Source organism: Leptonychotes weddellii, chromosome 9 (genome assembly GCF_054177405.1).
Source record: "Leptonychotes weddellii isolate Sample4059 chromosome 9, ASM5417740v2, whole genome shotgun sequence".
NCBI classification, from domain to species: domain Eukaryota; kingdom Metazoa; phylum Chordata; class Mammalia; order Carnivora; family Phocidae; genus Leptonychotes; species Leptonychotes weddellii.
The window spans coordinates 84,122,914-84,150,274 of NC_138377.1; the positions used below are offsets into that span (position 1 = coordinate 84,122,914).

A 27,361-nucleotide genomic window follows, 5' to 3' on the forward strand; every position below is an offset into this window, starting at 1 on the left:
TGCAAATTCCTTTAGTTTTTGTTTGTCCTGGAAGCTTTTTATCTCTCCTTCAATTTTCAATGACAGCCTAGCTGGATATAGTATTCTTGGCTGCATATTTTTCTCATTTAGTGCTCTGAATATATCCTGCCAGTCCTTTCTGGCCTGCCAGGTCTCTGTGGATAGGTCTGTTGCCAGTCTAATGTTTCTACCATTGTAGATTACATATCTCTTCTCCTGAGCTTATTTCAGGATTTTCTCTTTGTCTGTAAGACTTGTAAGTTTTACTATTAGATGTCGGGGTGTTGACCTATTTTTATTGATTTTGAGGGGTGTTCTCTGTGCCTCCTGGATTTTGATGCCTGTTTCCTTCCCCAAATTAGGGAGGTTCTCTGCTATAATTTGCTCCAATATACCTTCAGCCCCCCTCTCTCTTTCTTCTTCTTCTGGGATCCCAAATATTCTAATATTGTTTCATCTTATGGTACCACTTATCTCTCAAATTCTGCCCTCATGATCCAGTAGTTCTTTATCTCTCTTTTTCTCAGCTTCTTTATTTTCCATCATTCGGTCTTCTATATCACTGATTCTCTCTTCTGCCTCATTTATTCTAGCAGTTAGGGCCTCCATTTTTGATTGCACCTCATTAATAGCCTTTTAGATTTTGACTTGGTTAGACTTAGTTCTTTTATTTCTCCTGAAAGGGTTTCTCTAGTATCTTCCATGCTTTTTTCAAGCCCATCTATTATCTTTATAATCATTATCCTGAACTCTATTTCCAACATCTTACTAATGTCCATATTGATTAGGTCCCTGGCAGTTGGTACTGCCTCTTGTTCTTTTTTTTAAGGTGAGTTTTTCAATCTTGTCATTTTGTCCAGAGGAGAATAGATGATTGAGAGAACAAAATGCTAACAAGGTAACAATGACCCCAGAAAAATATACACTAAACAAATCAGAACAGACCTGAAACCAAGGGAAAAGAAAGGGATGGAAAGAAAAAAGAAAAAGAAAAAAAGGATATCATCAGATATGATCAGGCTGGTGAATAGATCAGTGCCACACACTGTATTTTGGGCATTTTTGGTCTGTTAGAAGAAACTGCCTCCCAAAATTTTAAAGGAAGAAAAACTTATATATGTACAAAAATAAAGGTAAATACTATGAAGGGATAGAATATGACTGTAAAGATTAAAATTATAAAAGATTTTATAAAAATAATTGATAAGATAAGAAGTTGGTTGAAAAAAGAAGAGAAATTTAAAAAAAAAAGGGGGGAGAGAATGTGATCAGGCAGGAGACTAGAACAAAGCCATACACTAGAGGTTTAGAGTATATTTTGGTCTGTTAGAAGAAACTGTATCCCCAAATTTTAACAAGAGAACAACTTATATATAGACCAAAAACAAGGTTAACTACAATGAAGGGATAGAATACGACTCTAAAAATGAAAAATATATAAAAAAGGGGATTGGTAAGATGTTGTTTGAAAAAGGGAAAAAGAAAAATTCAAAAAAAAAGAAAAAAAAAAGAAAATTAAAAACATTAACTTTGAAAGACTAAAGAGTCGTGGAATAAAAAGCTATGAATTCTATGTGCAGTATTTCCCTAGTGCTGGAGTTCTGCTGTTCTCATTGATCGGTAAACTTGGTCTTGTCTGGCTGTTCTTGCTGATCTTCTGGGGGAGGGGCCGGTCGCCGTGGTTCCCAAATGTCTTCGCTGGGGGTGGAATTGCCCTGCCCTTGCTGGTCTGGGCTAAATAATCTGCTTGGGTTTGCTCTTGGGAGCTTTTGTTCCCTGCAAGCTTTCTGTACAGCTTTGTAAGATGACAGTGAAAATGGCAGCCTCCCAGTCTCCACCCTGGAGGAGCTGAGAACTCAGGGCCCCACTCCTCAGTGAGCCCCCAAAGAAAAGCAGTCAATCACTCCCATCTCCCCGGTCTCCAGTCTCACTCCGTGCTCACCCGGCCTCACCTGGCCTGTGACCGGGTGTTTCTATCTCTGGCACACTACCCCATTTGGAGTCTCCAAACCCAGCAGATTCTTGGTGGGCTCCCGTGCCACTTCTCCTGGGGGAGAAAGGCGAATCTTCCCAGATCTGCTGTTTGTTGGGTCCCTTCCAGAAAGTGGTAGCTTTTCTGTTCAGAGAGTTACTGCTATTCTTTTCTTCAATCTCCTGTTGAGTTCGTAGGTGTTCAGAATGGTTTGATCCCTATCTAGCTGAATTCCTGGAACCAGACAAATTTAAGTCTCCTACTCTTCCACCATCTTGCTCCTCCCAGTTTTCTTGGATGATAGCGTTCCAAGTTGCTCATCTGTAAGCCAGGGCACCTATGCTCTGTTCTCTGTGTGTGTAAGTGGGCAGAAGTTGCAAAGCCTGAAATAGACAGTTTTTATCCTCAAGCAGTGTAGCTGGGAATAAGACAAGGCCATGTGCATTAGGCCAAGCTTATTGTAGGTTTCTCAGTCTCTTCTTTCTGACCCACCCTCCTACTTATCTCCTTTGGTAGCAGATTCTTCCCATCATCAAGCTTCTTTGTGTTCTCTCTCTTTGTCATCTCCCTCCTATTCTTGAGGAATATTCTCATAAACACTTTATACCCAGATACAGAATGGCTGATAAGCTTTAAAACATAGGGTCCCCTTGGTGAGATTTTCATTTCAGCAAGAACCAAAATCTTAAATAAAGGGAGTAAAGCTCTAATAGTAGAAACTAGTATAGATTCTTCATGAGGGGGCAGTCCTTCTTCAACTGTAGTACATAGGAAACCACCTTTTTCTCTAAGGTTGGTCCTTATGGGCTTAACAGTATGCATGGTGTTTATTAATAAGGACTCTGAAGCCAGTCAGTTTGGTTTACAATTCTAGCTATGTAACTTCCTAGCTGCCTGGCTTTGCACTAGCTACTCAGGTTCCCAGTTCTCAGTTTCTTGATATGTAAAATGGAGATTAATGACAGTACCTATTGCAGAGCTTACAATCAAACATTAATGTAGTAATCTATACAAAGCACTCAAGACAGAGTAGGACATAAAATAAGCATTAAAAATGGAAAACATGCACTGGGTGTTATACGCAACTGATGAATCTTTGAACACTACATCAAAAACTAATGATGTACTATATGTTGGTTAATTGAACATAATAATAAAAAAATGGAAAACAGGTAAAAGAGCTATGTGATGAATAGAAGATAATTAAGGACTAAATGTCATGGTTCAGATTATAAAAATTATATGAAAAAGAGAAAATGAGAGAATAGTTAAAGAAACTTTTGTGGAAAAGATTAGTCTTGATCTATAAATTAAATGATTGAGATCAGTATAACTGAGGACATTCTAGGCAGGGTGAAGAACAAGAAAAAAAGAAACAAAGAAAGAATAAGCTTAGTGCATCCATGGAACCATAAAGCAGCCTCGTGTAGTAGGAGACTAAGAAGAAAAAAATAATATTTAGGGAAGTTTAGGTGAAAATTAGCTTATAACATGGTTTAGAATGGTAGGGAATATTACTTGAAGAGGTCAGTGAGCTATTGAAATATTACTTGTCTAATGTAAGGAGAATGTACATTACTATAGTGAAGGAACCAAGTTTTGGAGTCAGGATTCCCAGGCAATTACTTTAGCAAGTAGGAGCCTTACCATCGTTAACCATGAACTGCAAATAATAATTTTACTAGGTTACCATGCAAATCATATGAGTTGATATACACAAAATTACCTTGTAGGTTCCAAAACTCTTTTTTTAAATTTTTTTAAAAAGATTTTATTTAGGGGTGCCTGGGTGGCTCAGTCGGTTAAGCTCTCTCTGACAAATTAAATAAATAAAAGAGAGAATAAGCAGGGGGAGCAGCAGGCAGAAGGAGAAGCAGGCTCCCCACTGAGCAAGGAGCCCTATGTGGGACTTGATCCCAGGACCCTGGGATCATGACCTGAGCTGAAGGTAGACGCTTAACTGACTGAGCCACCAAGGCATCCCAGATTCCAAAACACTTACAGAAGTATCAGTACTAGATACCATTATTTACTCCTAAAGTAGCAAATGGGAGTGAGTAAAAAATGTAGATGGGCTATAGTTGGATGAAGAAATTCACATAATATCTACTTATCAAGAATAAAGAAGACAATTCATTTGACCTTCATTCTTGGGGAAATGGGTCTTTCTGTTTATTTTTTAAAGATTTTATATCTTTATTTGACAGAGAGAGAGAGAGAGAGCACAAGTAGGCAGAGCGGCAGGCAGAGGGAGAGGGAGAAACAAGGAGTCCTATGTGGGACTCGATCCCACGACCCTGAGATCATGACCTGAGCCGAAGGCAGACGCTTAACCAACTGAGCCACCCAGGTGCCCCTTTCTGTTTATTTTTTAAAAATAATTCATTAGTTTAGGATAAACCTCTTAATCACTTTCTGGTTTGATCATTTTTGTTGAAAGAATTTTGATACATAACTACCCAGTTCACCTACTTTAGTGCATTTGGTAAGAAGCATAAAATTGTTTATTGATCTGAAAATGCTTTAACTTAATTCTGGTAAGGATTTAGCAATAAATTACTGTTTAAAGGTTCATTAGCTCTTTTAGCCCAGTAGGGCACCCAGCTTTATAGTCATATTAAATAGCTCTCTTACAAAATGAATTTAACATACCTGCAAAAAGTATTTTACTTCCTATTCAACCCTAGTATGCTTTTTGGAGTTAATACACTTGCAGTCTGAATCTGGGATTGGAGTTAGGTTGTGTTTCTTGTTAATTACATGACCTAAGTCAAATTTCCCAAACTTGAAATTGCAGCTTTTTTAATCTGGAAAATAATAATATATATTTCACACAATTATGGGAATGAAATGAAAAGAGGTAAATTTTAGAAAATTAGACACACATGGTGCTTGGCACATAGTAACAATAAAGTACTATTACTAGCCTTTCTATAACAACATAGTCTAGTATTTTAATCTCTCTCAAAGGTCTTCTCAAATCCTTTAATCTTACCTCCAAACTTTATTACCAAAATTAAGGTGTGGCTATGTTAATAAAGGTAATGCAACTGGTGGGTAAGTGTAAGATTTTGAATACAAGTAGTTGAGAATCATATGATGATATCCTGGTCTCTCCGCATCTCCTTAACCCCGCTTCCTCATAAATGGAGCTTCTCAACCTAAGTTTCAAAACTTGTCACATTCTGTTACCATTTTGCCAATCCAAGCTCCTCTCCCTCTAGTCCCCAACTTTCTCCAGAGTGGATGCTTCTCCCTCTTTGGGCAGGACATGGATGTTTGTGATATATGCCTTCTGCTCAGACTGCATCTCTTTCTCTGGATTGTTTAAGTCCAGCAAAACTATCTCAGGCTTCTTGGATCTCAGGCTTCTTGGAGTCTATTAACTCATGGACTTATCGTCTATTCATTCATTTGTTTATATATTTACTCATTTATACAACAAATATCATGAGTCTACTATATAATATGCAATATGGACATTTAAAGTTAAAAAGAACACAGCCTTAGCTCTCCAAGAGCTCACAGTCTTATTTGAGAGATAGAGACATAGGTAAATATTTTACATAAATAATTTTTGTAAGAGTTACCACAACAAAGGTACATTCAAGGCATTGTGGGGGCACACAGGAGGAAGTGCCGACTCAGAGGAAGTTAAACAGGTTGATGTTGATCCCTGCTGGGTCTAGGATATATAGATATTCTAGAGATGTTCATGAGAGAGACATGTGGAGATAGAGGAAAGAAGAAAGGATTGGAGACAGAATGAACAGCATGGAAAAAGGCACATTGGTGAGGCAACAGTATGGTATTCAGGAACTGTTACTACCTCAGTGTGGCCGGGGCAGATGTGCTTGTGGGAGTGACAGAGAGTGCATCTGCTAAAACTGGCAGAGTTTTAAGTAGGAGGATTTATATCTTTTATTAATTTTAGAGAGGAGGATTTGAGAGAAGGGCCAGGTTAGAGTGGGGAAGACCATATAGAGTACAATGGTAATAGTTCAGATGAGAAATTGTGGAGTTCAGAACTAAGGCATTACTAGCAGGATGAGGTGACATATTCACATCCGTTTGGACAAGGGCTGGATCATATGGAAGCTAGAATGACTCCTGGGTATATGTCCTGAGGAAGTGGATAATTATGATAATAATAATTGAGATTAATAATTCAAGAAAATGACTAGGTTATATGGAGTTTAATTTTGGGCAACCAGATGAAGATGTTTAGTAAGTGGCTGAAGTGGAGGCCAATTCTTTTTTCTTTAAATTTAGTTTAAAATAAGTATACATCTGTGAAACCATCACCACAGTCCATGCCATCCCCAAAAGTTTCCACCCACCTTTTTACTACTATGTTGTGATAGGAACACTTAACATAAGATCTACCCTCTTGGCAAAAATTTTAAGTATATAATTAACTATTGGCACTATGCTATCCAGCTGATCTCTAGGATTTATTCATCTTGTGTAACTGGAACTTTGTACCCTGAGGCCAATTCTTCAGTAAACATTTATTGCGAGCTTGTCATGTATGATGAGACAAGTTATAGTTTTTATCCTTAAAGAGGATATCATGAATGGAGAAAGAAATAAGATTGTAATATAGAAAAGTTCTAATTGCCTATGAACTGGGTTGTGGGAGAGTGTGGCAAAGAGAGAGAAAAGCTCAAGTGTGGGTGGTTGGTGAGGTCTTCACAGGACAAATGATTCTGGAGTTTAAATACAATTTTTACAGACAGGGTGGGCAAGATACAAATTATATTCTAGGTAGAGAACAGAAAAGTTACTGAGGCATGAAGGAGCATAGAGCCCTTAGTGAATAACAAGTCTCCATGTGGCTGGAAGGTACAGCAAGTGAGTTTATAGGTGCAACAGTGTGGACACAGGCCCTTGGGTTCATGTTTTTTTGAGGCAGGACTTCAATTCAATTGGAAATTTCCTGCTCAAAGTTTTGCCAACAATTATTGCCTAGAACCATAGTTCTGAACAAACAATGCAGGTCAGGAAATGTACAACAATTTCATGAAACATCGGAAGCATTGACAAAATTGTTGCTCTCATTTAAACAAGAAGTATTTGTTTTGAGCTTTGACAAACTCAGGATCTTGGGTTGAATGATTAGTAGAACAGTTTATTGTGTGAAAGTTGGTTTTAAAATAATTTCCTTGCCTTCCTGTCACTTAACTTTCCAAAGTCTTCACTCCACAAGGAGAGGTTGTCTAGCGGTACAATAAGTATTTTTTTTAAATTTAATTCAAGAGTCAATTTCTTGACATTTATATTAGTCAAAAACATGTCCTGGCTTGTAATTACGAGTGAATACCAAATTGCTTTAGATAAGAGGAATTAGACTCTAACAGTTTATGAAACCCTGAAGACAAGGACTTCTTTAGAATCTGTCTCTTTCTCTCCTCCATCTTTATGCTTCCCCTTCTCACTTACATTGCCCTGTTTCTTGTGAAGCTTGGTTCCTCCTGGCCAGGGCATGTTTTCCCCCCAGTCCCTGAAGAATGTGAGTGAAGTAAAAATGGCAGATTTCCAAGCAGAGGGAGCTTATAAAGAGTCAGCCAAAAAAAAGAAAAGAGTCAGCCAGCTCCTAAAACCATATGCAGTTTATGATGTATTCTTTAAAGAATCACACTGATTATTTACCTACCCAAATATGTAGTTCAACGTTAGCAAAGGCTTTTGGCTGTTAACCACTACTCTGTGATATCTTTCAACTGTAAAATAGTTAAATTCAGTTCCACAAAATTTTATTCAAATACCTGCCACATACAAGGCGTGGTGCTGGTGAACCAGGAAAATGAATGTAAACTTTTTTCTCTTCCTTCTCCCTTTTCTTCTTCTTCTACTTCATGTAATTTGAGAAACTAACCGTCATAAAGATTAGTTACTGGTGTGGTCACATGCATTATAAAATACCAAATCATTGGATGAATTATGTCTGACCAGTTTTTGATTATCTGTAGGCACATCTTATTTATGGCACAATCTCCTTTTGTAATTTAGTACTCGATCTCCAGTCATAGTTCTAGCCTGGGCATGGGTACCCTGCCATCTGCCACAAGCCTGTAGCAGTTGATTGGGATGGCTCAACTCTTTCAAGTCATGTCCTTTCAAAACTTGGATATATTATCTGTATTTTCAAATATATTTCCTCTTGGTATTTATTTAATCATATGAAATATTTCTCACTTGGATGACTTTATAATTTAAGAAATTCCCAGTCATTGAATCCCTAGAAAAGGAAAATGTTATTTGAATAGGAAAGGTCTTACATACATGAATAATATTAATTTGATGAATTCTGAGTGTCTAGGATTGGGAGAACTTTTAATTTTGAATGCTTATGCTTATGTTTGTGTCAGTAAATGTACTTTTAGGAAAGGAAATAAAGTGGAAATGATAATGTCATGTAGTCATTGTAGCTTTTCAAATTTGCCTAATATCTTACATAGCCTTTCCTAAATAACCATTTATTGCCTTTTATTACTATTTCAGCTCATTTATTCAGTTCAGTTGTGTCCACCCATAAATGATTTAGAAAGAAAAATATAATTTAAACATAGTTATTGGTATGGATTTGCTTTATAGTTATTTTAAAAGTAACTGTGTCCTGAAATTCAGCTATACCCCTGCCCCCCTCTGCAATTTTTCATATACTGTGTATCTTGAATACTTCTGAAAAATGTTAGAAATGGGATAAATCTAGAATTGAATTCTGATACTTATTTTAACCTTCCTTTCTTTTAGACACTCTATGAAGTTATGTGGAAATGAGAGAGATTCATGAAACCCCTTCACCAGGAGAGAATGTCTTTCATAAATGGAGCTTTGCTTCTGGTTTTCACAGGACATTGACACGGCAGTGGAGCCATGGCTGCCCTGCCTGCTATTTTCAATAATTCACGGAACATCTGAACAGAGATGCTTGCCTTGGATTTACAGATTTTCATCCCGATACCTTGTTTACTTCTTTGGGGCAGAAAAGCTTGCACTAATTGCTCTCCATGGTGGCTAATCTTTTCAAGAGCCTGATTTTACCTTACATACATAAGCTTTGCAAAGGAATGTTTACAAAGAAATTGGGAAATACAACCAAAAAAAAAGAGAGTCAGCAGCAGAAAAAGGATCAAGACTTTCCTACTGCTGGCCAGACCAAAACCCCCAAATTTTCTAATACCTTAAAAAACACTGTAAAGAAGATTGCAAAGTGTTCATCTACTCGCAACTTATCCACTGAAGAAGAAGAGGCTAATAAAGAGTTTTCCCTCTCACCAACATTCAGTTACCGAGTAGCTATTGCCAATGGCCTACAAAAGAATATTAATGTAACCAACAGTGATAATGAGGATCGGCTTCAAGAGTTATCTTCAATTGAGAGTTCCTATTCAGAATCACTCAATGAACTAAGGAGTAGTACAGAAAACCAGGCACAATCAACACACACAATGCCAGTTAGACGCAATAGAAAGAGTTCAAGCAGCCTGGCTCCCTCTGAGGGCAGCTCTGATGGAGAACGCACTCTACATAGCTTGAAACTAGGAGCGTTACGCAAACTGAGAAAATGGAAAAAGAGTCAGGAGTGTGTCTCATCAGATTCAGAGTTGAGCACAATGAAGAAAACCTGGGGAATAAGAAGTAAATCTTTGGACAGAACTGCACGAAACCCAAAGACAAATGCCCTGGAGCCAGGATTCAGTTCCTCTGGGTGCATTAGCCAAACACATGATGTCATGGAAATGATCTTTAAGGAACTTCAGGGTATAAGTCAGATTGAAACAGAACTTTCTGAACTACGAGGGCATGTCAATGCTCTTAAGCATTCCATTGATGAAATCTCCAGCAGTGTGGAGGTTGTACAAAGTGAAATTGAACAGCTACGTACAGGGTTTGTCCAGTCTCGAAGGGAAACCAGAGACATCCATGATTATATTAAACACTTAGGTCATGTGGGTAGCAAGGCAAGCCTGAGATTTCTAAATGTCCCTGAAGAAAGATTTGAATACATTGAAAGTGTGGTATACCAAATTCTAATAGATAAAATGGGTTTCTCAGATGCACCAAATGCTATTAAAATTGAATTTGCTCAAAGGATAGGCCACCAGAGGGACTGCCCAAATGCAAAGCCTCGACCCATACTTGTGTACTTTGAAACCCCCCAGCAAAGGGATTCTGTCTTAAAAAAATCCTACAAACTCAAAGGAACAGGAATTGGAATCTCAACAGATATTCTTACTCATGACATAAGAGAAAAAAAAGAGAGAGGGATACCGTCCTCCCAGACATATGAGAGCATGGATATAAAGCTGTCTACTCCAGAGCCCAGAAGCAAGAAGAACAATTGGCAGTCACCTGATGACAGTGATGGAGAGCTGGAATCTGACCTCAATAGAAACAGTTATGCTGTGCTTTCCAAGTCAGAGTTTCCAACAAAAGGAAGTACTTCCAAGTCAAGTTCAAAATCACACAATGCTAGAGCCAAGAATAAAACTGCTAGTAGCAGCAGAATTTCAAATAAATCTGATTATGATAAAATTTCCTCACAATTGCCAGAATCAGATAATTTGGAAAAACAAACTACAACCCATTATGCAGATGCTACACCCCTCTGGCATTCACAGAGTGACTTTTTCACTGCTAAACTTAGTCGTTCTGAATCAGATTTTTCCAAATTATGTCAGTCTTACTCAGAGGATTTTTCAGAAAATCAGTTTTTCACTAGAACTAATGGAAGCTCCCTCCTGTCATCTTCAGACCGGGAACTTTGGCAGAGGAAACAGGAGGACACACCCACCTTGTATGACTGTCTGCAGGATCAACATTTGAATGTGGCCGTTCAGGGTGTCCAAGGGCCGAGTGAAATTGAGAACACAGAAACTGTGGATAGTGGAATGAGTAATGGCATGGTGTGTGCATCTGGAGACCAAAGTCATTACAGCGATTCTCAGCTCTCTTTACATGAGGATCTTTCTCCATGGAAGGAATGGAATCAAGTAGAGCAAGGAGCTGACTTAGGTTTAGATTCATCCACCCAGGAAGTTTTTGACTATGACACAAACAGTCTATCTGATCAGCAACTAGATGTTTACAATAAAGACCTAGAAGACTTAGGAAAGTTCCACAGTGACCTTCAGGATGACTCTGAGAGCTATGATTTCACCCAAGATGACAACTCATCTCCATGCCCTGGGTTGGATAATGAACCACAAGGCCAGTGGGTTGGCCAATATGATTCTTATCAGGAATCTAATTCTAATGAGCTATACCAAAATCAAAACCAATTGCCCATGATGTATCAAAGTCAAAGTGAATTGCAAAGTGATGACTCAGAGGATGCCCCACCCAAATCTTGGCATAGTCGATTAAGCATTGACCTTTCTGATAAGGCTTTCAGCTTCCCAAAATTTGGATCTACATTACAGAGGGCTAAATCAGCCTTGGAAGTGGTATGGAACAAAAGCACACAGAGTCTCAGTGGGTATGAAGACAGTGGCTCTTCCTTAATGGGGAGATTTCGGACATTATCCCAATCAACTGCAAATGAATCAAGTACCACCCTTGACTCTGATGTCTACACTGAGCCTTTTTACTACAAAGCAGAGGATGAGGAGGACTATAGTGAACCAGTGGCTGATAATGAAACAGATTATGTTGAAGTGATGGAACAAGTCCTTGCTAAGCTAGAAAACAGGACTAGTATGACTGAAACAGATGAACAAATGCAGGTATATGATCACCCTTCGTATGAAACACTCTATGAAACCCCACAAGATGAGGGTTATGATGGGCAGGCAGATGATGTTGTTAGTGAAGGGGGATTGGAACCATTAAATGAAACATCAGCTGAAATGGAAATAAAAGAAGATGAAAACCAAAACATCTCGGAACAGCCAGTGGAAATCACAAAGCCAAAGAGAATCCGTCCCTCTTTCAAAGAAGCAGCTTTAAAAGCCTATAAGAAGCAAATGGCAGAATTGGAAGAGAAGATCCTGGCTGGAGGTACTCATGTTTACATGCTACATTTTGAGCTAGTTGTATTTTAACATTGGGTGGTGCTTCTTTAGAGCATGTTTTGTGTTTACTCTTGGGGAAAAGAATGTATTTGCAAGAAATTTGCATGTTTATTTTGAGAAGGGTATTATTTTACTCTGCTACCCCTACAAGTTGAGCTTGATGATTTAAAATCAAAGTGTTTTCAAGTAGGTCATACTAAAAGGAGCCCTACAGTCTGTGGATCAAGATTTCTCTGCTAGCATTGGTACAAACCCCACTTCATATTAACCAACTTTGTGGCATCAGTCATGAATAAAAGGGTCAGTAAAGTCAAAGAGCAGCCTGAGATTATTCTTTGGTTCTATTAGGTTTATAGGGATGAGGAAAATGGTGTAGTTAATCTTAAAGAATTAGGAAAGATGGACCCCCAGACTTACCAATCCCTTTCCCATCAAATCTATAGTTTGGAGCCTTCCAGTAGGAAGAGGTGGGTTTGCACAACCAACCCTAACTAGTCCCATGAAGGACCACTGCCTCCCTCACTGCTTATTGATGCAGCTGAGGGAGTACAATAGAGCCAAAACCTTAGGCCATCCTGAATGGTCATGAGTCACTCTTTAGTCAATATTGAGTAGAGTCAAGTTCCCCTTTAAAGAGTGGATTGGAAGTCTCTCTCCCCTTATGAAAATGAAAAGAGTACCTTATTCAACAATTTTACTTGATTTTTCTGGGGGAACAATTTTGGGTCACCCACGTGTGAAAATTAGCCACTTAAAAATGAAAACTTTTTTTTTTTTTTACTTTTTATTTTCAATTAGACTTCACTCCCACTTACCCTGATCCCTTACAATTTACTTTATTTGCATGCTTATAACTTTATATCTCTGGGATAGTTTGATATTATCTCAGTTGTAATGAATTATATATTTTAAAGTTTTCCTTATTTATGGCACTGTAGTCTTTAACTGAAGTATTTACATAATATTTCATAAAGGTATATATTTATGTGATCAACTGGTACTTGCCATTATGAAATAATTTGAAATAATAACAATTTCTGCAGCCAGTACCTGATTATAGCATCTTTGTCTTGAACAGAATTGTGATCAGACACTCTTCCAAACTGGTCATTTTCTCATTGTTATGGGTAGATTCTTGAATAATCAGAAAACTTTATTGTTAAACTGTTTCAGGCCCTAAGGTTATTGAAATAGCAATTAAGATTATCTGCTCTAAAAAAAAAATCTGTCTATATAAAACAACACACCCTATGTAATTAAAGAATAACCTAAGTCAAAGGGATCTTGGGTGCATTGGCTGTGACTTTGTTGTTGGTTTCAGGAGGCAATTCTCAACTATATTTAAAACCAATGTGAAAGTGCAGAGTAGTCAAAATTTTATGCAAATAATAATTCATATTGGAATAATAGCTATCTTTTTTAAGAGTGATGTTTAATTGTTAGATATCCTTATTACTGAAACTCAGTTAATAGGATAAAGGCCAGCAGTTTGCCATTGTATTTTATTTGCTGTGGATTCAGAGAAGTCTACTCAAGAGCATATTAAGACTAACCAGTGTGTGTGCATGTGTGTCTGTTGTGATGTAATAGATGTTTTAATGCCAAGTGGTTAAAGTATCTGAAATATTAGGCAGTATTATAAAAATTACAAAAGTATACATTTCAGGAAAAAAGGGATCTTCATTAACTTTTAAAAATTCTAAATTAGCAAACATCTACAAAATAAATTGCTATTGGTATTGACCCTTCAAGTAGTTAACAACCTGAATCATCCAGTGGCACTTATCCTTAGAGAACAGAAATACACTTAGTTAACTACACATCACCAATTTAAGAATCCTAAAATAGGTAAAACAACATTGTACGATATACCTTACATACTAGCCCTGGCTACTGAGGACCTAGACCCCCCTCCACCATCTTGGAGCTTGGTTTGTTATCCTTGAGCCAGCTTTGAATGGAACTTGTTGGGGATCATCTATCCTAGAGGAAATCAGACACACATCCTTAAGATGCTCTTTGGTTGCTTGAAAGGCACCAGATTGACTACCCAGGAGGCTGCAGTAGCCTAGATTTTAAAGGCCATCTTTTCTCCCTTTGGCAGGAGTCAGGCAGTTGTCTCCCTCCTGTGCCACCAATATGCCTCAGGAGGAAGGGCAGCCAAAGAAGGGCATTTTTCAGGCCCCTTCACTGCTCAGAGCATCCCAATGAGGTGCCAATCGTCATGATGGATTTTGTGCCCAAGGCCATCTGCTTACTGGGCTTTGGGCAGATGCCAACAGATTTTTCTCTCCATGACTACCTAGTCGTCATTAGGTAGCAGTGTTATCTTTTCTCCATTACTAATCTGGCAAGATTCGACTATAGAGCTCTTGCTGTAAAACTCCATGGGATGCTGTTTCCCTGATAGAGCTTTATGGAATTATAAGCTCATAAATGTAAATTATTTCAGCTTTTGTCTTCAGGGGTCTGGTAAAGAAGAATTCTAAAGACCCCAATGTTTAAACATATGGATATTTGGTCATATTGTTTTTGAGAATCTTCACCTTGAATAGCATGCCAGTGGGAAAGAAATTTTGGAGCATGTGTAGCCAGAATTCCATGAGGTCATATTCTTCCCTTGTTGCTGAACCCTGCTGAGTGGTGCCTTTTGTGTAGCTAGCCTGAATCACACACCATGATAGTGACTCGGATCCCCCACCTCCAGCCCTGCACCACCCGTCAACTGGAATTAACTGTTGTCTCTTCTGAATTCCCAGATACTTGTCTCTTATGGCACTGGCTTCCACCTTACATAAGGACAGTTCATGCACATTTCTCATTTGCTCTTCTAAAGTAACCTAGGGATGAGAGGTTTGTCTTCTTTTTTCATTTGCACTGTGCCTAGATAAGTGCTTTATACGGAGTTGGCATTGAGTTAATATGTGTTGGATTAAACCCTGAATCAAGGGGAATAGGATACTAAACAAAAATAATAAAAAATACAACAGGCTTCAAAGTTAAGTCAAAATCTAAACTGTGGATTTAATTGCTAAGACTATGACTTTATATTTTGAGAGTTCAGAAGTATGGTTAGAAATAAAATATTATTATTATTATAGTAAATTTTAAAATTTGAGTATAGTTGACACATTAGTTTCAGGTGTACAACATAATGATTTGACAAGTCTATCCATTATGCTATGCTCACCACAAGTGTATCCATTATGCTACGCTCACCACAAGTGTAGCTACCATCTGTCACCATGTAATGCTTTTACAGTACCATTGACTATGTTCCCAATTTTGTTCAAGACAAAGATGCTGTGCCTTTTATTTCCATGACTTATTCATTCCATAACTGGAAACTGATATCTCCCACTCCTCTTCACCGATTTTGTCTATTCCTCCATCCCTCTCCCCTCTGGTGAACATCAGTTTGTTCTCTGTATTTGTAGGTCTGGTTCTGCTGTTTGTTTATTCATTTTTTTTTTTTTTAGATTCCCTTATGAGTGGAATCCTATGGTATTTGTTTTTCTCATTCTGACTTATTTCACTAAGCATAGTACCCTCTAGGCCTATCCTTGTTGTCACAAATGGCAAGATTTCATCTTTTTTTTATGGCTGCATAATATTCATGTGTGCATGCACCAACACACATCCCACATCTTCTTTATCCATTCATCAATCGATGGGCCCTTAGAGTGCTTCCATTTATTGACTATTATAAATAATGTTGCAATAAGCAGAGGGGTGCATGTATCTTTTTGAATTAGTTAAAGCCTATTATTGAGTACTACTATATACAGATATTGTCCAGGCAGTTTCTCTGTTTTTATTTTTACTTCTTACAATACCACTATGAATTTGATTCCATGATTATTCCATTTTAAAGGTGAGGAAACTGAGATGCTGATAACTTGCATAACTTAATGTCTTACAGGTAGTAAGGGGTGGATCTAGAGTTAAAAAATGGTTATTTTGGTTATTTAGAGCAGCCATATGCTTACTCACTTCAGAGATTGTTTATTCATGTTTTAAGGTGGAAAAACATGAAAAAGGGGCAGCATTAGCTACAGGCTTTTACAACTAAAGGGTTTTCTTTAAAAAACAGTAATAATACAAAAGGTACTAAGGTTTTGATATAAAATAGTTCATTCTCAGTTTTTCTGCTTTGAGTTCCTGGTACATCTTATAAATCAAGGCTTGTAGAGCCAAATAAATACTGTACAATACCAGCCCGAAGGATGATGTATTTGAAGTCTGAGTGTATTTGACCTGGAATTAGAGTCTAACATCAGTTTGAAGTAAATTTTCTTTAGCAGAACAAAAATCTTGTTTTGTTTTGAAATACCATTCCCAGGCTGTCTGTAGATTCTGAAAGAGACTGTGACATCTGTAATTAGCATAATTAATGATATTTTTACCATGGTGTGCATTTTGTTTTCTAGTAGTTGTAGAACTTTGTGGAAATATTTTGGCTTCCAACAGATATGAAGTTGAATGTAAAATGTTTTCCTAAAGTTGAGACTTCATTACATTAGACTGGTGGTTCCGAGCCTAGCCAATTGTTGGAATCATCTGGGGAGCTTTCGTAGTACTTGTTGTTGTTCCCAACAAGAGTTGTTGTAAAATTATTAATTATTAGGATGCTGTCACTAAATGTTTTGATTTTGTGGTTCCGTAGTGGGGCCCATGGATCTTTATTCAAAACTGTATGTGTTATTGATGAATTATATGTGCCTTTGTAAATAACACACACACACACACACACATAAAATCCAGAAAATTCCAAAGGAAAAAGTAAAATTAACAACTTCTATTCTTCAGAGAAGAATAGAAAGATAGAAGAATAGAAAGATAATTTGTTTCTGACACTCTATAAACACACATACACTTCCTTTATTTTTAAATTTAACATAAATGGTATTACATTTCATATATTCATGTTCTGCACCTTGCTTTTTTCACATAATATATATTTGAAAGATCTTATTATATGATTACCTGCTGTATTATTTTTAGTGACACAGAGATCTCCACCATAGTTATTGTGTAATTTATTGACTCAGTGCCCTACCATTGAACAGTGAAGTTTCTTACAAACTCATAAACAATGCAGACTTATTAGCTGCCTTTGAGCAAATGAGATAACATGTATAAATTCCTAGTTGTGAAAATTACTCGGTCAGTGGATTTCCTCCAGCTTTGGAGAGTTAGGATCTCAGGAATTCTAGGTCAATTCATAGCACCTATCATAACTGTAAATTTATACTTGTGTATATAATTATTTAGTTATTGTAGATCTCTGCTATTAGACTAGCTGGTAGAGTCAATGAGTGAATTTTTCTTTCTGTTGCTATTGTAATGCTAGAGCCTAGGTCAGTGACACAGAGTAAATACTCAATAAATTTTTTTGGCTAGATAAATATATGCTAGTCTAGGGTGCCTGGGTGGCTCAGTTGGTTAAGCGACTGCCTTCGGCTCAGGTCATGACCCTGGAGTCCCAGGATCGGGTCCCGCATCGGGCTCCCTGCTCGGCGGGGGGTCTGCTTCTCCCTCTGCCCTCTTCCCTCTCGTGCTCTCTGTCTCTCATTCTCTCTCTCTCTCAAATAAATAAATAAAATCTTTAAAAAAAAATATATGCTAGTCTATTCCCTCTGTTGCTGGGCTACCTAGTTCCACATATGGTGGAGAACTCATAAAATTCAAATACACTTCAGTTGTTTGTCTTTCAGTCAAAAGGACATTTTAAAATTATACATATTTTAACATAATACAATAGGCAAAGCATGATTGAGAATGAAAGCATGACTTTTCCTTCTTTAGCTCGTTCACATCTGTGAGAAGGCTAGCTATTCTTTCTATGATGATGTAACCTATAGATCTACAAAAACAGTTGAATTTACTTAAATTCCAGACTTAATGTTTAAAAAGAATAAATATTTCAACTAAGTTTTGGGGCTTTGCTGGCCCAAATCTATCAAGAGGTGCCTCTCAAACTTTAGGGTCCAAGTCAGGAGGGATGAGGTCTGCCTTTTTAAATATGCTCCGTAGGTGCTTCTGATGCAGGTGATCATTAGAACACATTTAAAGAGTGCTACTCAACACTGTGTAGCAAATACTCCACCTGCCCACATAGAGTTGTTTTAGCTCTTCTTTTCAAATTAGAAGAGATAGAATCAGTGTAAGGAAACACAGGAATAATTTTCATAACTTAAAAACAAATACAGAATGATTTCCTAGTTTTCCAGAACAGTACATTTATGAAAAGATTTTGGTAGTATCTATACATTAAAGCATAGGAAAGCAATGGATGTATTCCTTGAAAGGTGTGTGTAAACTGAAAATTTTAGAAATTATCTATTTCAGAGATTCTAGGAGATTTTGCTGTAGAAACCATTCAATGCATATTTTGTCTACAAATAAATTCCCGTCATCCTACATAACCCACATTTACCTGTTTTTGCAAGTTTGAGGTTTGTTTCATTATTATTGTTATTATTAGTATTAGTAGTAGTGGTACATCTTTACTCAAAGTAAGCATCACAGTACTGGTCATAGTAGAAGACAACCCATTTGTCAAATGTTCCATTAAAATGCAATGCATAGCAATAAACTTTTCGACATTAGAATTACCTATAATATAAAGTGATTGTTTCAGTTTTTGAAATAAACTATGATGTAGAAGGAGACTTGTGAAGAGTGAAGTGGCCAAGGGCCCCTAGAGGCAGCAGAAACAGCTAGCATCTCTACTTCTTGCTAAACACAAAACCCAAATGCACAGGGGGTAATTCTTCTCTATCCTTCTAGGATGCAGGAGTGGAACTCAAAGAACATTTGAAAAGGAAGACAGATAAAAATGATGGTGTGTATAAGGAGATTAGTTCCAAGTGGAGCCAAAAGTTTTCTTTTGTTCTGTTTTTCTTTTCCTTGTTCCTTTTCTTTCTTTCTTTCCTTCCTTCTTTCTTTCTTTCTTTCTTTCTTTCTTTCTTTCTTTCTTTCTTTCTTTCTCTTTCTTTCCCTTTCCTTTCCTTTCTTTTCTTTTCTCTTCTTTTCTTTTTCTTTTTCTTTTTTTAAGTGAAGCCAAAGGTTTCAAAGTATATTCTGGTGTGAGAGAGAACTAAGAGAAAGAGTAGAAAACCAATACATATTTAATGCCTTTCTAACAGATTCAGTTCTAGGAATTTTAAGAACATACTTAATTCTCACTATAATCTTGGGAAGATATTATATATACACATATATTATATATATATACATATGCATATATGTATATATATATAATCTTCACACTTTAAAAATGAGATGACTGAGTCTCAGAGAAGCAAAAGCAGATCCATGTCATACAGCTAATAAGCGTGTTGATGGAATTCAATGTACATCTGACAGAATCCAAAGTCTGATGCTATTTCTGTGACATCCCATTGCAGTCGTGGGCAAGTCTTATCATGAAAGGGCATGGCCCATGTGCTTCATGGTCAGCCAGTTTTGTGTTAATTGCTGTAGTAGTGATCTCTATTAACACAAAATGAGTAATAATGATTTGGGCTAAGAGGTAGTATCACATTTTTAGGAAGTTTAGATATCTGGAAGGGTGACATTTGTCACATTAAAAGACTTTATTAGGAGTAAAGTGGTGCTAATAACAGTAGTTTTTGAGGAATGAAACCATTTTATAGAAGGCAGGGAAGAAATTCACAGGGATACATAAAAGCCGTCTATTAACAGTAACAATAAAAATATAGAGTTCAAAGATTTTATTTATTTATAATTATTAATGGCTCCCAAACTGTGTACCTGGAACACTTATCTTTGTAGAAAAGTTAAAAACAGGGCACATTTTTTAAGAAAATATTAACTGACAATGAAATGTGGTGATTTCCAGATTGTATTAGGAGACTGCAGTGCAAATTTCCAAATTCAAGAGATTCAAGAGTGTTATGTCAAAATCTCAGATAAATAGGTTTTTCTTTGTTTGTTTCTGCTAATGTCATTGTCCATGTTTTCCTGCAAGTTCAAAAAGAGAGATATATTCTATAGAAATTATGACTCATTTGTGAACCTTCTGCGTGGAATGAAATAGACTCTGAACCTGATGTAAGATACAGTGAAGTATAGCCTATCAGTTGTTATTGATTAGATCGAAATGGGAGACGCTAGGACCTGTAATACATGTACCCATTGAGGTAATTCAGGATCTGAAGCTCAGGAGCAAGTGAGGGGAGGAAGTCCAATGTGGCAGAGAAGATCTGCCACACTGGAGATAATATTTTATCTGGAGATAATATTTTGGGTAATGGGTGACTACTAAACCATCTGCGAGTCTAACTCTGTGTGTCAGTTAAGGAGGAGAGAACCGCTGGGAGCAAAGAGTATTGAGGACTGAGGTGAGCAGGAATTTGCTTTTTGCTGATAGGGCCTCGATTAGAATTAGGTGTTTCTCTTCCAGATTCTATGTGCTTACCTACTGCCAGCCTAGTTTATGATTTTGGAAATTAAATGTTGGAATTCAACTGTACAAGATGGAGACCTGAGGTGGCAAAATGTTGATTTACCTGACAGCACTGATTTGTCAGCAGACCTATAATTACAAACTATTCTCTCAAATCATAGGCTAGCTCTCAAGCTATTAGATCATTCTCCCATTTCACATAATATTATTACAGGCAATGTGATTATCCAGGTGTCATTTCTATGTAACTTGTGATAAAAGAAATTGTTGACTACATGTAACAGTGGCAACAATAAATGACAGATTGAATATGATCTTATTGCTCAGAGATGTAGGTTAAGCTTCCCCTTTTCTTTTTCTTTTTTTTTTTTTAAAGATTTTTTATTTATTTGACAGAGAGAGACACAGAGAGAGAGGGAACACAAGCAGGGGGAGTGGGAGAGGGAGAAGCAGGCTTCCCGTAGAGCAGGGAGCCCGATGCGGGACTCGATGCGGGGCTCGATCCCAGGACCCTGGTACCATGACCCGAGCTGAAGGCAGACGCTTAACGACTAAGCCACCCAGGCGCCCCAAGCTTCCCCTTTTCTTAATGCCTTTTCTGATGCTTAGTGATGTCTTGTGGAAAGCCCATGGTTTTAGTTGTCTATATCTGTTCTTTAGTGATTGTAGTTAAAGATACACACACTCATGGACAGCCAAACACACACAGAAAATATGAATTCACTGTTTGCTTGACATGGGTATTTACTTTCTGAGGGAAGCCAATAGGAAATTCCCAAGTTGGTCATCATTCCTTTTGCATTTTCTAAACACATAAAGCAATTTTAATAATTTTAAAAGTTAACTATCACATATATTTAATCCTTTTAAAACATCAATGAGATAGACTATAGCCTACCTCCTCAAGTCTCTCACCTCAAGGTAATTAGCAATAGTTATGTAGATTGTAAAACCATCAAGTGATGGGACCAGGTATCAACCCAGGACTTCTGTATCCTACTCTGGTACTCTTTGCACAAGAACACGTTCTTAGCTACTTGCACACATTTATGCTTCTTTCTCCTGGACATTAGAGCATCTGGTCTGTAAAAACTTCTGGGGCTATGTCAAGGTATTTCTCCCCAGTTCCTACAGTTAGTTGTTCTTAGATTTTAGAATGCATAAAAATCACCTGGAAGTACTTGGTTAAAAATGTAAGTTATTTGGTCCAATCTCCAGTTGGTTCCAATGCAGAATGATCCATGAATCACATTAAGAAATGCTTAATGGCTAATAGTTAATAGATCCTAAGTGCTCTTCTGCCTTCATTCTTTCTTGAGTTGATTTCATTTGCTCCTTTGGCTTGAGTTCCCATCTGTGTGCTGATGGTTCTAAATCAGTATCTTTGGGCTAACTCTCCAAGCCTATATATATTTATATACATTTATTCTTCCTATCATTAATTCAACCACTAGTGAACTCATTCAAATAGGGTATCTCTTAAGCCTCATGCCTAGCACTGAACTCTTTTCTTCCTCTGTCTCCTAATCCTGCTTCTCCTCCTGTCTCAATAATGATACCACGATCCTCTTGTTTGCTCAGATAAGAGAGTCATCCTCTTTGGCTCCTTCCTTGTCACTCTATAGTGGACATTTGCTTCTTTTCTGGCCACCCATAATCTGAATTCCTTTCTTATTGGTGTTCCTGAGTGTGTGAGCCCTTGGGGGGAAAAAGTGCCCTGTATCTTATTGCAGAAGCTGAAGGGAACTGGAACTTCCTTCTCCCCATGCCCAGCAGCCTTGGCTTGAGCACATGACTCAGAACTGGCCGATGGGAAGCTTCTGCCAAGGACTTTGAGTTTGAATCCATCATTTCACAAGCCCTGACATTTTTGCCACATAATTATCTCTCAAATGCAGTTCTTTTGGTCTCCATTGTCTCCATCCTTGTTCTAGGACTTCCATGTCTTGTGTGGACTATATTAGAGCTTCCTAATTAGTCTTTCCATCTCTTTGTCCTGTTACCCCTGTCCCCTCCCCCAGTCTGTCATCTCTCTGCATCCAGAGACACATACAAATCTACAAAACTACAAAAATAAGTCATTGTAGTTACTTTTAGGATGAAGTCCAAACAACCAGTGAACCCATTGTGTTGAAGATGCCTGTTTGCTTACTGTCCTCCTCACACGAGGCTATAAGCTCACAGGAAGCAGGGGCTGTGCCATATACCCTGGCATCTCTTAGGATGCCCACTGTGACAAGCAATGAGACAGCAGAACATTGTGGTTAGGAGCATGGGCTCTGGAGTCAGCCTACAATTGTGCAATCTTAAAGCAAGTTGTTTAGTCTCTCTGTGACTCACTTTCCTCACTGAGAAAATGAAGAGATCCTAAGAGTATCTCTGTGTGATACTAAAACAAAAATAAGATGGACTTTCAGCTGAACCAGTAGGTAATCAGTAGAGAGCCAATCTACCTAAGAAGCATAAAGACTTCTTCCTCTGATCTTAAATAATTTCTGAGAAACATGAGCCAGAAGCCAAAGGCTACAATTACCTTCCTATGTATTTTTTAACTGAACTAAAATTACCATCCAGAATGCATTTTGGGAAGTGATCAATTATGTGATTATTTTTGTGGTTCGAACCTTGAAAGACTCTGGGCACAAGCTGCTCCACGCAGTATTAATAGCTAGTTATTGATGTTTTCATGAAACACAAAAACATGCAACTGCTTGAACTCCCTGGCTTGTTAACTGCTTTGCCTTAGGGCAGCTTCAACGAAGAGAACCAAGTAAGTCCATCAACATTTATTGAGTGCTTAGAAGTGTGATGAGCTCAAGATTAGGGCCCTGGGAAGAGAGAAAACACAGTATGCAAAGACTTAGATTCTTTCCTTAATGAGGTTACAGTCTCATTCAGGGCAATTCAACATTATTTCTTAAGCTAACTGTTGTGAGAAGCATTGTGGTTTATAACCAAATATTATTATTAAATTGTTTATTTAAAAAAATACTGATTAGCATGTATCTGAACGTATACTGTGCGGGGCATCATAGAAGAGTAGACACAAAAAAGATAATTTATAACTAAATGACTAATGACAATTACTTTTTAATTAGTAATTATTATTTAATTCATAGCTATTAGTTATTACTGCTAATAAGTTTAGAATATAAAAAGGAGTCATAACATTAAAAATAATAACTGACATTTATTCAACCCAAACTATGTATTAGAGGTAAGCACTGTGTGTGCACTTACTCAGTTGAAGTCTCCACACGCGCTTGAGAGGTACAGCAGACATCTCTGGAACTCCGGGTCACCCTCCTGAGCCTTCCTCTGATTCTAGTCTCATCCTTCACTGATAGCCTACCACCTTAGCAGGTGCCTTCACTCTTTCGGATTTCTGAGTTGAAGTCATCCTCACGTTCAGGGATTCCCTCAGCAACCCTCAACAAGGGTGTTCAGTGGTTATTAGGTAAATGACGCAGACATCCACTCTGTAGGAGATGACACCTCTGGAGGTCCTGAGTCAAGTCCCAATTGTCTGCAGTGGCAGCCTCAGTAAGGCACCCTTACGTTGTTGTCTCCTCCTCCTCTGCGTCATTCTCCCTGCTCCTCGTTCCTGCTTTCAGATCACCTCCCAAAGAAACTTCCTATCCTCATGTCTTTGCCCCAGCTTCTACTGGGGGAACCTAAACCAAGACCCGAGGTCAAGAGTATTTATATCTTCATTTTATCAATGGGATGACAGAACCTTGGCCCATTGAGCTGTGTCACTTACCTAGCTCACTCACTTTAAGCAGAACCAGGGTTTGAACATCTGCTCTTCATTACTACCCAGCCTTTTGTGAACAATATAAAGGTACCTGTGAAAAAGGCCTAACTAATCACAGTAAGAATACCTAGGTTTGAGGGGCCTTAAAACTGATCTCAGGGCAGTGAGGTGAATTGGGTTAGAAATTATTGTTAGTGACGGTAATAAGTGAGCAAAAACACTTCTGTATTCATTGAAAAACATCAGGGCTTGGGGTACCTGGGTGGCTCAGTCATTAAGCGTTTGCCTTCAACTCAGGTCACAGTTCCAGGGTCCTGGGATGGAGCCCCACATTGGGCTCCGTGCTTGGCGGGAAGCCTTGCTTCTCCCTCTCCCACTCCTGCTGCTTGTGTTCCCTCTCTCGCTGTGTCTCTCTCTGTCAAATAAATGAATAAAATCTTAAAAAAAAAATGGAAAAACATCAGGGCAAAACTGTGTAGAAGTCAGCAGGGCTTCCATCATCCACACCCCAACCCCCGGGTCCCCCAATCTCCCAATGTCCTGGGCTGGCAGTTCTGTATCTTCTGATGATTAATGTGTCCTGTGGCCACCTGCTCTCTGCTTCATCCTCTCCTGCCCTTCTCAACATTCCTTTGTACAATGACTCTGATATTTATTGTTATTGATTTTCAGTTAATAAGCTGTATCTCCTGGGAGTGTTTGCATGTTTATGCCTTTTCTGTTACACAATGGCAGGTTTCTCTGCTGATGAAGGCATTTTAGGCAGTGGCAAACAGGTTGGGTATAGTTTTTGGATAGCAGAGCTTGTCCAGATATCCTGAAATCGTACCATTTTAGCAACTAAGCACACATAAGGCTGGGCTTGAATGAAATAATTTTTGAACAATTTGAAGGTTCTACATTTTGAGGTGGCTGATCAAAAGAAAGGGAAAGAAACAGCATTCTTTCTGGCCATGTCCTTGGGAGGGACACAAGTGTGTGTGTTTACCTGTGTGAATGTGCATGTGTGTGTAATGACCTAACTGTACAAGACTCTGGGCAAATGGTGTTCATTGATGACTTTTATAGACAATATAGAAATAAGGATCAAATACAGTAAAAGATCGGAACCTGGCTGCATAAAATTAACCATGATCACAGTCAAATATGTTCTCTGCCTCCCATGGTCACATTATTTTTAAAACAAAAATTTAAACAAAACTAATTTTTGCATCTCATTCATGAACTTTGTCCTAAATTTTACTTGTTACAACACTAAATTATTACACGGGTGCTTGATCCTTACGCCCTGCTGCATGGGTAACTCATTTTCTGCCCACAACTTAAACAATTAGTGAAGTATTAATTAGAAGGATTTCCTTTTCTTATGGAAAAGACTAGGTCTTAAAGCCTGCGGAAGAGTTACATCAAATTTATGGCTCAGGGTCTGATGATTGCTTTGTGCTGAGTAGTATTATTGAGTTATGAGTGTATTCATTTATTTCTGTAATTTGATTCTGTTGGTGGCTTTGATTTCTCTGGCATTGTTCAATGTGAGTATAAACGGTTTAGAAAGAAAAGTAGTTTATGGGGAAGGGAGTCATTTCCATGTCAAGGTAAATCAAATCACATTGATAAGAAAACAGTTTGATTACAAGACTGAATAAACATGAGGAATGCTTGGACAAGCCTAGAAGAGAACTCTTCAGAGAAACTTTGTCCACCCTGTTGTCCTTCTCCATTGCGTTGGGGGATGATTACTCAGGTTTGAAGTGTAAATAACTTTTAGAGAATTGTTTGTCATATTCCCTGTGGCACAAGGTATCATGTTTTGGAAACTCAGACTCACTCTTTTAAAGTTCAACAGCAGAAAACAAAGGAAGGCATTTGGATTTAATGTGGCATTTCTTAGACTCATGGGTTTCTAGGCTATCAGGGAATTTCTAAATCATTTAGGCCACTTCTGTCATTTAACAGTTGAGGGAAATGAGGGTCTAGAGGTCAAGTGGCTTTTTTTTTTTTTTTTTGGTTCCAGATTGCACAGTAATTGTGCTCAAGAACTTAGAAACTGGTTCTCCTCATATAGTTGATTGTAAAACTACACACTGAATTGCAATAGAACGATGCTGCTAGTCAAACAGCTGTTCCCTCGATGATAGCATAGATGCAATGAATGACTAATTGCCTCAGAGCCCACTACCTAATTTATAGAAATACAAATGCAAAAATGCTCAGTGCACTTGTATTTACCAATATTAGAATGAAAATCTGAATATACAAAAAATAAAAATAGAAAGAAATGTTAAAACATTTTTGAATGAGGTTAGAGAAACATCATTACTTTTGATATATCTTAATTCCTAATTTTCTCTATTAGGCGATAAGAAAAATGATTCTTTCGATCACCGTTCTAACTTTATGTCATTGTCATTGAATTTTGGGGCTGGAATGGCTGGACTGGGTCTTGCAGATTTTGAGTACAGTTGTTCCCAAGCCCAGATGTGTGCCAACATCACCTGGGTGTATTTTACAAAGGTTCCAGGCTCTCAGTCCTGAGGATTCTGATTTATGGGTCTGGAGAAGGACCTGGGGATTTGTATTGCCACTAGGATTCCCTAAGTTTCTGAAGACCAGCCAGCTTGGAAAACTAATCCAATTCCCTTGTTTCACAGATGAGAAAAGCTTAAAACCCAGATATTATATGCCTGGGTCTTTTTTGGGGGATGGCAGGTCAGCACATTGAGTGATGGGAGAGGGAGAGCCAGCATCTTTAGGAAGTTGATCCAAGCTTCAACTTCGTGAAAGCTCTCACACTGAGCTGCTTGAACACATGTAACCTATATGTCCTTTTATTGTTTGTTCTTGTGGGCTAGAAAAAGCATGTAACAGGAATGAACTCTCTAGTAAAATCCCCCATTGTATATAGTACAGTGTCATGGTAGAGTCATTGAATTAGTTCCACTCCATGGGGAGAGCCAGAGGGAGGAGGGAGGGCGGGAGGTGGGGGGAGAGAGAAATTTAAATAATGCCAGTGATGCTTCTTGCCAATTCATTCAAAGAGCTTTTGCCCCTGAGTAGACTTCTCTGGCTTGCTCTCTGCCCCAGGAGGCTGACCTGTGTCTACTGCATCCAGTCTCCTTTGCCAGCAGGCTTCTGGTCAGGTTTGCAGGAGGTCAGATGGAGGAAGGGAAAGGAGGTCA

General features: G+C 38.1%; 1 protein-coding gene across 1 annotated transcript in view; it reads left to right on the forward strand.

Annotated features, from left to right (window-relative positions):
- The first annotated feature begins 8,640 nt into the window (after positions 1–8,640).
- Positions 8,641–27,361, forward strand: part of UNC13C (unc-13 homolog C) — a 479,061-nt gene continuing 460,340 nt past the window's right edge. Inside the window, exon 1 of the mRNA XM_081831864.1 lies at positions 8,641–11,977. Coding sequence (XP_081687990.1) covers positions 8,986–11,977 — 2,992 coding nt within the window. The 5' untranslated portion in view covers positions 8,641–8,985. The remainder of the gene's footprint in view (positions 11,978–27,361) is intronic.